The 15325-nt window shown below is 36.4% G+C and overlaps 1 protein-coding gene across 5 annotated transcripts in view; it reads left to right on the top strand.

Annotated features, from left to right (window-relative positions):
• The window catches only part of LOC117394303 (intermembrane lipid transfer protein VPS13B-like), a 370657-nt gene that overhangs the window by 56835 nt on the left and 298497 nt on the right, over positions 1–15325 (top strand). For all 5 annotated transcript variants that reach the window (XM_059012617.1, XM_059012618.1, XM_059012619.1 and 2 more), the window contains exons 13-16: positions 2487–2681; positions 3834–4003; positions 4437–4631; positions 12573–12697. In XM_059012617.1, coding sequence (XP_058868600.1) covers positions 2487–2681; positions 3834–4003; positions 4437–4631; positions 12573–12697 — 685 coding nt within the window. The remainder of the gene's footprint in view (positions 1–2486; positions 2682–3833; positions 4004–4436; positions 4632–12572; positions 12698–15325) is intronic.

The raw sequence follows: 15325 nt of genomic DNA on the forward strand, positions 1-15325 counted from the left end.
TGACTGGCAGTGAATGTATATTATGTACACTTGTCAAAAATCGTCATGTCAGTATGAGGATGATACGAGTTTCCTGTGGAAGGGTTTGGTTTTTCACAATCATCTTTTGCTAATTATTTAGTTATCGTCTGCTAACATTGCTGGTACCTAAGGTCAGTTTTTTTTTTAAGAGCTAATATGTTTTAAGGTGATAAAATTGGAATTGCCAGTTCCCAACAGCTGCTGATTTGAGGTATAATGCTACCTTATAAAGCTCAACAGAAGTTCATTCTTTTTACCTGGTAGCGCTTACGAAAAAAAATGATACAGATTCAAATGGCCTGAAAAGTGAAATACTGTAGCTGATCTGCAATCTACAGTACTTCCTTTTCACATTCCTTCTACTCACTGCTTGTTCTGACAGGGAGATCACTTTTGCTATCACAGTGTGATAAGAATCTAAATTTAAAAAAATTCTCAAACAGATACTGTCAATCTCAGCTGTCAGGCTAATTTAGATTTTGAGATAGTGTACCAAGCACATCTCACCTCTTCAACAGCACTAATTTAAAGTTGTGATAGGAATGCCTTGCAGTCAGTACTATCCTTTATTGGTGAGACTATCGTATAACATCAAAACAAATTGGTTGACTTTGCCACTGGACTAACTTAAACTTTAGGTACTGTGTACGTAATTTGAACTTTTGAAGCTTTCTTTATTACTTATGGGTGTTGAGTTAGAATAATGGCCTTTTGTGTTGTGGGTGAATTCTAGATATGCATAATTCTTTAAATACTAGCTTATGTTGATTCTTGAAGTCTTTATTTCCCATTACCACTACCATATGTTTAATATTACCATTAATCTGTCCCAGTGAAATGCAGTAAAACTTGGAAAAGGAAGTGAAATTGACCAAAGGACTTTTAATTTTAAAAATCAAATAGTAATTTGAACCCCAAAAAGAAAGAAAAAGGAAAATACAAAATTTGGCACATAGAAAACCAGGCAAATGTTATGATATACCATAGAAGAGTAGAGGACAGTACTGTAGCTGGTTGGTGTTTTTTTTAATTTTATTAAATGATCGGTTATTTAAACAAATGAGAGAATTGTTTTTAAAGATATTCATCTGTTCTGTAATTTGGACACATTTAACAAGGTCTTAATACATAAATACAATTAGCACCATTTCTTTGTGAAAGAGACTGTTACTATTGAGCACTAAACATTTTAAAGTAATTCATACCATCATCGCAGGGGATGATCAAGTGTAGCTACTTTTAAGAACTTTAAATTGATTTAATAAAAACTCTCATGTTTCGTTTTTTAATTATCACACTAGAATAGGTTTTTATTCATTAACCTTTTTCTTGTATTCCTGCATAATACAAAAGTTGTGTTTGCGCTTGTCTTTTGTCTGAGGCTTGCTGTGGTTTTTATTTGTCTATTGACCCAGGGTAACAAAAAGAAAGTATTATCATTCACTGAATTTAACTTGATTTGTTTGGTAACTGCGAAGCAATTTCTGCTTTTTTGTATGACCACTTGAAAATTCAAATGGTTAATGTTTCACTTTTTTTGTGGACTCAGGTTTTGTCCAGTTTCAGACTCATTCAGTGCCTGCTGATGTCATGCATGTCCACAGGTTGTAACCCACAGACAATAAAGTGATGGAAAATGCTGAAGGTTTAAAAGATAACACAAGTCACCAGGGTGAATGTGAGAAGCCTTGAGAAGACATTTATGACTGAGACAGTGCAGGCAGAGCTGAGATAAATCCTCTTTTCGCTCCACAGCCATTTGCCACAGTTTGGACCACAGGGTGAAATGATTTGTCTTGCCCTGCATACAGATGTAAAACTATGCTTAAAGTGATAAACAAATATATTATCATTCCTGTGGAAAGGATGGCTGAAGGGCGATGTCAGACCAGGAAATACAGACACAGTACTGTGAGCTTAAACAAAACACGGAACGTTGGCCAAAATAAATAGACAAACAAAACAGTGGACAAACCCCAAACAAGTATCGTGCTGGTCCTTCCAGCACGAGTAGCAATTGTTGTTATTTTTCTTTCTTTCTCCCGTCTCTCTCCCGTTCTCCACTACGAACACACAAATCCCGAGTGAGAAATTTGTGCTCCTTTTATCAACAGCTGTGCCGGGACTCGATTTGCTTATTAATCATTGAATTGAGTCCAGGCACGGTCTGCATGTGAACTAATTTTTGCATTCCCCATGCCCAAATACCAATATACACTTTAACTCACCCCATGCTACATAACCCAAACTATACAAAATAAACCAAATACACCCAGGGGCGGGGGTACCCTGTCACAATTCCACATCATAAAACTGATTTGAAGCTCTGCTATTTTTTTTTCTTTTTAATAATCATTTGTTTTTACTAACATAAATAACACCAGGCTGTCTCTTTTTTGAGTGAGTTTGAATATTTCAGAATGTCATACTTATTCTGGAATCACAGCATGTATTATTATTATTAGTTTCAGGAAGTCAGCAAGAATACTCCTCCATAAGCAAAGAAGAAGAGCCGCCCATTGTCCAGGAGATGTCTGTGAAGCGTCTTGTTGTTGGTCCCCTGGATATTTGTTTTAATAGTAGTGCTGTCCACAGAATACTGAAAATTGTAGCATGTTCATTGGAACATGAATATGAATCTTACAGCAAACCAAATCCAGGTTTGTACCTTATGTTTGTTATTATACTGATTCAAAACACCTGAGCCTGCATCTGCAGCACCAGTCATCTTAACACATTTTAACCACGGGGCTGCATAGGTCGGGGGAATGAATACAACCCCAATTTTTGTTCAAGAGAAGAACCTTTGGTGCAAGTTTTCCAATGTGATGGAAGCATATAACCAAAAGCACATGAAAAGTTCTAAATGAACTGTCTCTCACCTGCCATGTGAATAGAATGTGCTCAACACATTTATATAAACAGGTGCATTTCATTGAAGTTCTCTAAAGATTTCAATCAATTGAAATGTGTTATTTTTTCACAACCCTTGGTGTGAGATGTCTGTTAAAATGCTTTAACAAAACTTGAAAAAAGTAGAACTATTTGATGTCTTTGAATGAATTATGAAGTGTAACAGAATATACTGTGCATGAGTTTTGGCTAGGCAGCTGAAGCTGCAAAGTCTGCTTTAATGGTATTATGCATAAAAACTTCTAATATTTACTTGAATGTGGTATTAGGGTTAAACAGTCGTATGAATAAAGTCATATAAATTTTGATTAAACCCAAACTTCCGCTGGCCACAATTATTTAAAACATCTGTAATGAATCCACATGAATACAAGTTTTAGAAGTTCTACAAAGCCCATCTATTGTTTCTTATATTCCCACAAGCACTTTTAATACCAATTTCTTTTGGATCAGAGGTACACACAGCAAACACTCTTACACAAACCGACTACTTAAAAATAACAATCTGGGAGACAGCTGGAATAATGTTCCAGGCAGTTGCTTAAAAAAGTAATTCTTCTGTAGCAGGAGTAAAGTATGGGTAATATTAACACACTTCTGCTGCTGTAAAGAGCTCTTAAGGACAGTTTACAAATAAAGTACAGTGTGGAGATGCATTCTGAGCGTTCCAAAATACAGCTTACTTTTACTTTTGTAAAAATGTGTTCCAGGAATGCACGTGACAGATCCTTTACTCTCTCATTGCAGGTGAACATCATTGAGTTTTGATTGTTTTTACTTTATTTGACCTTGTAAAAACTCCTTGAGGTTTGGTTTGAACTAACCACTATCTACATTTAACTGAACTATCGTTGGGTATATCTGTTGTTAAGCTTTTGTTTCAATTTGTATTTGTACAGATACCGTGGATGATAAAAGGATGTTACCAAGTCCGGAGGAGGTGGCTGCTTTAGAAGAGTTCATCCCAACTCGGCTCACTTGTGTTACTGTATTGAACATCACTATCACGATCCCCATGGCTGAATTCAACCTCCTGGACTGCCTGCTGCCAGTCATCTTAGGCCAAAAGGTCCACATTTAAGTAACAATAACTGCATGCTGCATTGAGGTGCATGCAAATACATGTTAACACAAGTAGAAGACATTAAGACATACTGTTGGGCATCCTTGGGAGTTAAGGAAGACCTAAATAATCTGAGCACACTTAATAACACTGAAAATGATAATTTAATATTTTGCTAGGTGTAAAATATGTTATAGTGCAATACAATGTATTTGATAAAAACATAAGGCCATGTGTTGTTAAACTGTTAAATGTTGCCAGAATATTACAACTATACCATGCTGGGAAGTTTTTTAGTGTCATGGTGCAACACCTTCCTTTCTTTCTTTGTCTTAGTAAATCTGATCCGCTAACATGTAGCACAGTCAATATGGTCATTCTGGCTTTCTATGATATAATAAAAATAACTAAGCATAACAACCTTTTTTCCATCTTCTAGAATTTCTCGTCCCCTGTGAACGCTCCTGCTTTTCAACCACTGCGACCCCTGCCTGCCCTCCGAATACAAGTTGACAAGGTCAACCTGGAGCACTCTGTGCCAATGTATGCTGATCAGCTCGTCAATACTGTCAGCAGCCTCAGCCAGCCATCTGATAACCTCCTTCATCACTGCTACGCACACTGCTACCTTAAGGTAAACAGTCCTAGTTTCTGAATGGCAACATCTTATCTGATGCATTTTCTGGTAACCCATTGTAACTGGCAGTGTTCTTTTAAAGGCAAATTGTACAAAAAGATTTTTTTTTTTAACTAACTTAATGTGTTTGTTTTAAACATTTGCATAAATTATTAGCCACACTTCTTACTAAGTAGCAGTAATTACGGTGTAAGTTGATTCAATTATAGTTAATGTTCTGATACTTTTTTAGTTAGTTAAAAAATAAATAATCTTTTTATCCCCTTTTCCATATTATGTTATGAGCCAATCTGGGTAGAAAGATATGGCATAAATAATAAATATGTCAAACCATCCACAATGTCAATTGCATGGACTGCAAATTTGAGTCCATCTTAACACTTTCAACACTGCAGACCTACGTTATTTTTATAACCGGATTCTGCCTAGTCAACAACCAACTTTTAGCTGAAAGTCAAATTTTCACCATTAATTTCCGGTTTTTAATAAACATGCGCAAATAATGCCTGAGGGGAACATTGTGACTCACGTGAATAAAATAAACTGCTAGAAGTAGTTGCTCTGTGTATGGAGTGATTCAGGGTTAGTGTTAGGGTTATCTTTGGTTCTGATAACAAAGAGGTGGAGTGCGGCTGTTCGAATCAGATGATACAAACTCTGCAGTCTGATTGATTACGCTTTCCTGTTACGCTACAGTCCATATTTTAGATTTTTTTTTTTTTAAAACACTGCAAGAGCTTGTAACTCAGGCACCATTTTTGTATTGAACATTTTAATACTATAGTGCTACTTTGGATGTTAATTTATTATTTTGTGTTGTGTTTTTCACACTGGACACTGCAATTTCTTACTTGCAGAGATTATATAAAGCCTTTTATTTTAGTGGACCGAAAAATTCACGTTTATATATTTTAGTGTTTTTCATGATGTGGTTTTGCACTGGACACTGGAGCTTTAAAGTTTAATGTTTGTTTTGAAAAAAGATTTGAAATGACAAACAGTGGACATATTGCAGCAGCTTTGAATTGTATTCCACCAGTCATTAAATATGTTAACTGCACTTCTTGACTTTTCATCATGACTGTGTGCTGTACTCTACTTTTGAATTTTAAGCATGCCTAATTGTAAACATAATCTACCTATGTAATGTTAAAAATGCTCCCTCGGCAATAATGCCTGTAATTTCGCCCCTGCCTGAATCAACGCCACCCCCCCACCCACACTTTTGCCTTAATGACAACTTTAAGCCTCCTGGGCTTTTACTCGGCAGAATCTGTAAACTCAAATAGTGAGCGAGTTATCCTTGGGTTCTTAATATGAAGTTATTTGGTCCTGAAAGAGTTATGTAGTGTTTGTTAAATATGTTGTACTAACATGCAAGTACAATGTAAGTACCTTTGTACATAAACCACACTTTGTAATGGAACTTATTATTATTATTATTTGTTTATTTAGCAGACGCCTTTATCCAAGGGGACTTACACTAGGGTGTGTGAACTATGCATCAGCTGCAGTGTCACTTACAATTACGTCTCGCCCGAAAGACGGAGCACAAGGAGGTTAAGTGACTTGCTCAGAGTCACACAATGAGTCAGTGGCTGAGGTGGGATATGAACCGGGGACCTCCTGGTTACAAGCCCTTTTCTTTAACCACTGGACCACACAGCCTCCTTAGTATTGACAAGAAGATTGTATGAATTATACATCACAAAACATTGAAATATAGCATCTAGCATTCTTCTACTGAAACACAAGGATGCTGTGGCTGTCTGTTTGAGCAAGTGTTGTTGTTTTTTTGTTGTTTGCCAAGCCTTTTGACTGTCTGTATCAGAAGGTCAATATGAGGCTAACTCTCGGCTCTTGCCTGTCAGACAGATCCATATCCAAGCTAACATGTGCCTGATTCACTGTAGGGGGGTCGCTTTCCTCTTTGAGGGTGATAGTGGCGGTTGGGGGGAAATAACAGATAATTGCTAGTGATCCCACAATCAGTAGCAAGACAACTACTTGTCACAGGAGGTGGCTGAGGTGGCTGGCACTACTATGGATGCCTATGCTAATTGTAATCTCTACGTTCTCAGCAGGGGCCACTGGCTGATCTGAAGCAGGGCACTGGAAATTTATAAACCTACATACCATCTTGATAACTAAAACAAATATTGGTATTTTCCCTTAAACATGTATATTAATACATACAGAAACAACATTTTTGTCATGTTAATAAACTAGGCGGCCTGCACAACCTTTGTTTAAACCAAGAAAAAAAAAACTGAAGAAGCCTTATGGTATAATAATGTGATACTCTATACGGTTAATCTGAGTAATTTCATTTAAGACCGATGTCTGCAGAATAAGCAATGATTTTGGTTTTAGTATGTATTCAGTAGTATTTTAAAATCCTTAGCATCCTGTGGATAAAGTGTAAGTAAATTAAATATTACACAAGAGCCATTTAATCCTCAGCAACATCTACCGCTGGCGTTTTTTTTTTAAAATTATTAAAATGAAGAGCAAACATGTTCACACTGTCTAAATATCCGACTTCATAGTCAGAATTATTGGAATCAATCTGCTTGCAATTCCGTCAAATAGCAGCTGTGGATACAGAGGTTGTTTTCACAGCTGGAGCGAGTCCTTGTTTAATAACACATATTAAAGCTTGCTTGTGCATACATGCAATTTATAAGTATAACAACATATATGTTTTAGAGGTCGGCACGGGTAGAAAATCCGGAATTGGGTACCCGCTGTGAAAAAATACCCAGGTACCCAGATTTTTTCCGGGTAATGATTTAAAAAAAAAAAAAAAAAAAAAAAATCACATATATTAAAGTTTTAAGTGCATGATACGTATTTAAATACTATATAGTACACATACATTTAGTCCCTTTAGATCTGTAGACTTTTTCAGTACTGGAAACATCTAAATAATAATAATAAGATTGTTATATCTGAATTTTGTTCAGTGCGGTTTTCTTTTGAAACTACAATCACATGAAAATAATTTGTTATTTTCCTTATCTTGGTTTGACAAGTTTTTAAACTGACTGTAAATGGGTATCCATCGCACTGATAAATCAGTGAAATTAGCGGGTATGGGATTTGTAGGTGTTTTTATTTATTTTAATGTAGTCGTCGCCAATTATTTTTTATTATTTTCTCCCAATTTAGAATGTCCAATTATTTTTAGGCTCAGCTCGCTACCACCCCTGTGCTGACTCACACGAACACACACACATATATATATATATATATATATATATATATATATATATATATATATATATATATATATATATGTATGAACATTTATTTTACAAATCAAAACAAGAAAATGTAAATAAATAAACATCTGAACAGACATCAGTTTATAACATACATATGTATAAAACTGAAATGATAGCAATACATTTATAACTTTTCAACAGCAATCGGTTTATTATCAGATGCACAAAAGCAACCGAACAACACAGATAAATAAACTTGGAAGAAAACTTTTTACAGAAGCGCAGCATCACAACAAGTTATAAAGAAAAGTCTGATTTTATTTTTTTTATTTATTTATTTTTTTCTACAAAATGGTATTCCTTTACCTTGAGTCTAAGGCTGTTCACAATCAACACAGATAATGCGCTTCTCCACGCCACCTTTCTGCACAGCTGTCTGAAGTTTTATTTTTATTGCACTTGCCAACCTGGCATTGGCGTCTCTTGCGGCTCTCAGCGGGGTTACCAGCTTCAGCTGTGGGTAAAAAAAAAAAAAAAACCCAAAACTAATTGAAACTGCCTGAAAATCATATATCTTTAGTAAACCATGACATGCCTGATATAAATGGGACTCCATAAGATTGACTGTAACGTTACCTTTTCATTTTGTGAGTGGGAAATGTGTTTGTTTTATTTTCTCGTCTGACAGAATAGGAATTGTTCTCACGAAAAAAGCAGCTGTTCTGCTTAAATAAAACATTATGTTCATCTAGGCTTTATTTATTTATTATTTTATTTATTTATTTATTTATTTTAAATTGTCTCAATCCAAAATAAAAAAAAAAGAAATTCTGCAAAAATTGTGGCCGTAGCTGTACCATCTCTCTCACAAAATTTCATCAACTTTCAATATTACTAACAGATGGTCAAAATTCAGTATTTAAAAAAAAAAATAAAAAATACATGCTTTTGGTATATTAATTTGTTAGATTGATGTTTTCGCTTATGAGTTGTAACGAATGCATTTGTACTGTGGGCTAGATTTTGACATGCACATGTGTTTTTGTTTTATAGAAACGTTTTCGTACTAACTTTTGTACTTGAAAACATTAATTTAAAAATCCAATTGATGCCTATGATAAATATGTTTTAATACATTTTGTGACTAATTTGAACCTATTAATATGTTTCAATATTAACTAAATCCAGTTATTAATCAAATTGATTCATCTTGCTACACGACTGATTTATTAAAATGTTTGGATATACTGTTACTTGATTGATTACTGTCTTGTTTACAGTCATCTTAAAATAACGTTAGAATATGTTTTGATGAAAAATAATAAGTTTTTGACCGATTTCAAATTTTGCTGCTGATGTATTCATTTTCAAAAGGTTTAGGTTGTGCTGCAGGTGCGTGCGTGTGTGCGTGCGTGCGTGTGTGTCTCTCTTTACAGTCTTGCACCAGGGCCCAGTAAATTGTAGCACTATCACGGGTGGAGGTGGGGCTAAGATCATGTGTATTATATATAAACTTGTGACAGTGTTTAAAATATGTACATCTGCAACATGTTTAATCAAGTTTACAAATATAGCCACTTTAACTTTTTGTGCTTATAATAGAATATACAGGCTTTCTAGCTATAAATATTTTCTTAAAAAGGAAGGAAATTCTTTGCAAAAAACTTTGTTAATACATCAGTTAGTGTTGATATTAAAACGACAAAAGTAGGGAAATGCGATGTTAGGGTATTTAACCCTAACTCTGCATTCCCTCCCACCCCCTTACAAGCAGTGGAAGAGGCAAGGCAACACAAGCAACCACAGACAGCCATCATCAGTTAAGACGAACAACATACAACTCTGCAGATAACACGAGACATCCATCATCATGGTCCACTAGGGGTATGAGGTCTACTGCCATGCCAATGTTTTGGGGGGTCATGTGTACCTGGGCACTGCATATGCAGGTCTAATAGGAGACAGATGCATAATAGTGGCACCAACATCACACTGTACCTTTATGAATTCCACTGCCATGATCAATGTCTAGTGTGGCATCCACATTTTTGATGTGCGTCTTTGTTGGTTGGGGGGGAGGGGGGTATATGTATGGTAAATCGTGAGACACCGAAGGACAACCAATAGTGCTGTAATATGAATCTATGTCCTACCATAGCTTTCTGTTGTATGGAATTGCAGATGTTCAATGGCATAATACAGTCTTTTGCAAGAGAGGAAGGGTGATGGGCTGGTATTAGCATTCATAGTAACATGGATAGGGGGAATGGGAGCACTTTAAGAGCAGGACACTCATGCAACAGATGTATGACAGTGATTTTGTCACCTGCAAAAATGTGAGTGTATGAGTGTGGCAAAGTGGCTGAGTGGGAACAGGAGCAGGAGTGATGCCATGCAGCAATTAAACAGACAGCGCCTTGTAATCCAGTTTAGAAAAGTGCGCTTTATTTTTATCCAGGTCTGGTGATCAATAATAACAATCCCCCGGCAATACACAACAATGCGTACTGCGCGGGGTAGACAATAATGGGCATTTTAAACCCTAAACAATAAACAATACGTATGCCCCACAGTAATACCGACACGGTCACCAGTCCTGGGTGAGTGCAGTAGTGCTCGTGGTGGGTGATACAGTTTATTTTGTGACAGTAGTGCAGTGTCGTTCCGGCTAGTGCTGGCCCTCGGCGACAGCTCCGGAATCGTGTTAGCCGTCTAGTGGTTCATAAACAAGACGAATTACACAAAGACAAACTAACAAAACACTCACAATACTGAAACAGTGGTTACGGGGTCTCTCACAGTCCTCGGTTCATACACACAAAACCAATGCGAAGGAGCAGATTACGATTCTCCGTCCCCTTTTATGCTGTCACCCATGACCCCTTGGTAAACGAGTGCAACCGCCTTTCCAATCTGCGGCTGCCACGTCGTTTTCCTTCCAGGTCAATGCGTTATTGCAACGAGTCTCGCCCCCTTCCTGGCTGGCCGACTTCCCTTGAACCCTGGGAAAGAACTATCAGGCCAGCCCGTCCAAGGAACTCTCTTCTCACGCTCACAGGTCGGGAGGGAGATTTACAACCAAGAATCATTGTATTTCTGTCACAATGAAGTACACTGTTATGAAACTGTGTTTACATGGGTGAGTGGAATGTGCTGTGTCATGTCAGTTTGAGAGGGCAGCACCAATAACATGGATCAACCAAGAGTTTTTCAGTGTCATACTGGATGAACAACAGAATACAGTTTAATGGGAGGGATGGCCTCACCATCACAGTTGGCCTGTATGCGTTTATGCTGTAATACCAGTATGTTCTGTATTCTCCAGTGCTTTAGGACTATGTTGGCAGATTGCACACACATGCATTCTGAAAATATATGTCCTTATGCAGTGCAGATGGATGTCTCTTGTGTTATCTGCAAAGAGTTGTATGTTGTTCGTCTTAACGGCTGTCTGTGGTTGCTTGTGTTGCCTTGCCTCTTCCACTGCTTGTAAGGGGGTGGGAGGGAATGCAGAGTTACGGTTAAAAACCCTAACATCGCATTTCCCTACTTTTTGTCATTTCAATATCAACCCTAACTGATGCATTAACAAAGTTTTTTGCAAACATACATATACACTGACAGTAATTGGATTGCAACAGAGGTATATGGTGTTAGCTGAAAAAGCTATTTTGATTATGTTTTGACCTGAAAAACCAAGATTAGTCTAAAAAAAACACCTGCATGCAATGTTATTTCACAGGTAATGCCAAAGTTTCTTGATTCAAGTATAATAGTAGTATACTCCTCTACATCTGACATTAGCAGGAATTATGGACTGGTTTTATTTTTAATCTAGACCCTCATTTTCTTCTTGGGGCCCATGAAGTAAGAAATCAGTCTGTATTAGTAAACTTTGCTAATACTGTCTAATATCCTAAATATCCTAAACGTTGCTAATATCCTAAATGTTTGGCCTCAGTTAACCCATACCTATTCAGGATATGTTTGCAATGGTTTGCTTGTGGGCTAAATAAAAACCCCATCTAGTGTTATCTTGTCAAAGCAATATAATTGTACGCAGTCCCCCATTATCGAACTGTAAATCATTCTGTCTCATATCTCTTCCTGTCACATGCTGCAATTATGTATTATTTAAGCTGTTTACCAATAATTATTGTTTAGCAAGGAACTAAAAACTTTTAAAAAACGTGTTTTTCAAATAAGGTAGAAGAATTTTATTCAAAGCTCTAGTGAACTTAAAAAATAAAATCACCCCAAAAATAAGATAAGTTATGTATATCAGAATATACTATAAAATAGAAATGACACTTTGTGAATTTACATTTATTAAGAATGTTTGAGTGATATGAATGCATTTTCTGAAAATGCAAATCAGTTACAGATAAAAAGACAACATTGATGTACCTAGTTTAATAGAGGCTAGATTGAAGGGCTACATATTGTTCATTGTATTGGTTTTAACAGCAGTTCTGCTGCCAAGCCTTTTGATAATCACAGTGGCAGTTTTGTAGATAAGCTGTGAGTGTGATGGGCTGTGGGAAGTGTCTGGCAGTATTGACAGACATTTGACAGTCTGGGTGGTGGGTTGAGGTACTGGCAACTGTTTAGTGTGCAGCCACTGTAAAGAAAATTGGAGCTGACATGTTTCATCCTGTGTTTATTAAAGCTGCCTTCCCACACACATTGTGATCGCCTTTTTTTGTTGCAGATATTTGGTTTCCAGGCAGGACTGACCTCCTTGGATAGTGAAGGATCATTCCTCCCCTTAACTCCACTAGTTCCTTCTTTCAGCACTGCCCTCTATGGAAAACTGCTCAGGCTACCTATATACTGGTAAGAAAAGTGCTCTGCTTCAGTACTGAATGTAAACAGATGTTAATATTGCATAATGCTTCTTGATTTGGCCCTTTATTTGAACCAATTAAGACACCATTAACTACGATGATGTTGTTGTAGATGGCTATATTATTTTGTCACCAAGAAATGTGGTAATAGTATGTCTGAATAAATCGATTGCTCCCTTATTCTGTTTGAAAAATGTTACACCCTCACATTTTTGTATTTATAACTGATTCTTACAGAAACTCCTGTATTTATTAGATAAAAAAAAAAAAAAAACAGGATAAATGTTTGAGGTGAAAGGTTCTTGTGTTCAAACTGAGTGTCCTAGAATCAACATCTGGTATGCCATTATATTCATTTATGCACATATACACCTCTTGAACATACAGTTCAAACCAGTACCTTATATCACTTAGAAAGCATATATGTAAAAGATTGAATGGACACATTAAAGATGCTCAATTAGTTTATATGTAACCCTTATCAAGCTATATAGTAAGGTTCTGTCTTTCAACATGCATGTTCCCTTGACTTGTACATAAGGTACATGATGACAAGCAGTTATCAGTGCTGATTTCCTCTACTACTAATCAGTATCTTCCTTTAAAACCTTGGTCTTAGAAACAAACAAGGTCACAGCAGCTGGTGTACTCCATTTGTAACAATACATCTTTATGCAATTCCATTTTTGACAGAAATCAGATTCTTTTGATTCTTTCTTTTTGTAAAGGCTGTGTCTCAAGCCTTACTGTTTCAAAATCATTTTCACTCTTGTTTTACACTCAGTTTGAAATGACAAATTTGAAGATTGGCTCACTGCTTAAACCAATCAGGACTAGAGATCAGGGGGGCAACCTCTGTTTCCATTGGCAAACCAATTGGATCTTTTCACTCGCTGAAGCTAAGAGAAATGTTACCAAGCTGCTGAACCCTGGAGACAAGGGCCTAGTCCGGAAAGTTTCTGCCTGGACTCACGGTGCTTGACCAGTGGAGGTTTCTGAAGTGCGATGAGGCAGGATAGACCCTCCATAATTCCACGGTAGCACTCCACGCTGTGGGTAGCCAATGCACTACACGCTGTGGGTACCCAGACAAGATCGCAAACTATTTGCAAACAGGATTTTAATTTTGGTTCCATTTTTATACATGTGTTGATCTTAGGGAAGAGCATTGTTAATATTTTCCAAATTCAATCCACTCGTGGAATGTTATTTCTGAAAAAGTCAGTACGTGGTACCAGACAGTGTGGTATTTGAAGAATGGTGAACTGGTTTGATGGAAATTTTTGTACAATTTTTTTCCTGAACCTAAAAGCATGTTTTGCTTGAAATGACAACTGCATATGGAATGAAATAGATACACCACCAGGTGGTAGCATTTAAATTTGTGTTGCTTTAGTAAACGTTTATAAATACTTTGTAAATATCAGTTCTAAAAATGTAGCAGCTGGAATGTGCTGTTTGTATGTTATATTACAGTCTACATAGAGAAGAATACACAGAATTGTAGGAAAGTGGAAAGAGTGTGTAAAGTAAAAAAAAAGGAATACAACACAGCTACTCACATAGAAATCACTCCCTCTGCCTTCAGTTTGCTCATATACAGTCGTTTTAGAATAAATACAATTAAAATGCTATGATTTAAAAATATACACAAAATATCGAAAACAACAGTGTGAACTTTAATGTGTGAACTGCAATTTCTTAACTTCATAGTTAAAGAGGAAATAACTTCACATGCAATTTTCTTCTTACTGTTCCCTTACTTTTTGTATTCTGTTTTTCAGTGATTATGAGTGGTTCTTATTGTAATTACTCAGATACTGTGTTCTTTTTCTTACTATTTTTTGGTAAGTCTGTGTTAAGGTGCTTTCACTTGAGTGCAGGAGCAGCTCTTCAGGTCTAGTTGCCCTCCACAGATATACATTATGTAATGTAGGCTAGAGTCAGCCAAAGTGTCTTCATAAAAGTAAGTCAGCGCCATGTAGTGATCTGTATCAGATTTCCTTATGTGTTTCTGGCAATACACTGCTGTGTACTAGAGGGCGCTGGCACACATACTGTATTGAACTGTAATGATGCAAAAACACACCGACTCATCTAGCCACCATTATATATGTCTATGGCAGGCAACTCATAGTCAAAGCACTATAACACAGAAAAAATACGAAAAATACAAAAAAAGAATATATATAATGTATTTGAGCAATTGCAATATAAACTTTGCAAACAACAAAAAAAAAAGAAGGCAATGTATTTTGAAGCTGCTTGCTCTTTAAGCTGTCCCAAGTTAAATATCCTGCAACCATGCCAATGCCCTGTCTTTTGCATCTGTACTTTACACTGCATCTACAGCTCACAGTATATATCTGTATAGCAGCATCGACTTATGTCAGGGGCTTTTTTTACTAATATATATTTTTTTTCTTTTTTTTAAATGGTCTCTGTCCTAAAATTCTTGTTAATGCAAAAATGTTGTCCATACATGCACAATGAGACTTACAAAATAACGCCAATCAGTCCTAATTTAATAGACTCTTATAAATGCACTACCTTAAATCCATTTGCTAGCATTAAGCTTGCCCTATTTTTACTAAATACTTATGTCAACAGAATAAAG

Source organism: Acipenser ruthenus, chromosome 3, assembly GCF_902713425.1.
Source record: "Acipenser ruthenus chromosome 3, fAciRut3.2 maternal haplotype, whole genome shotgun sequence".
NCBI classification, from domain to species: Eukaryota; Metazoa; Chordata; class Actinopteri; order Acipenseriformes; family Acipenseridae; genus Acipenser; species Acipenser ruthenus.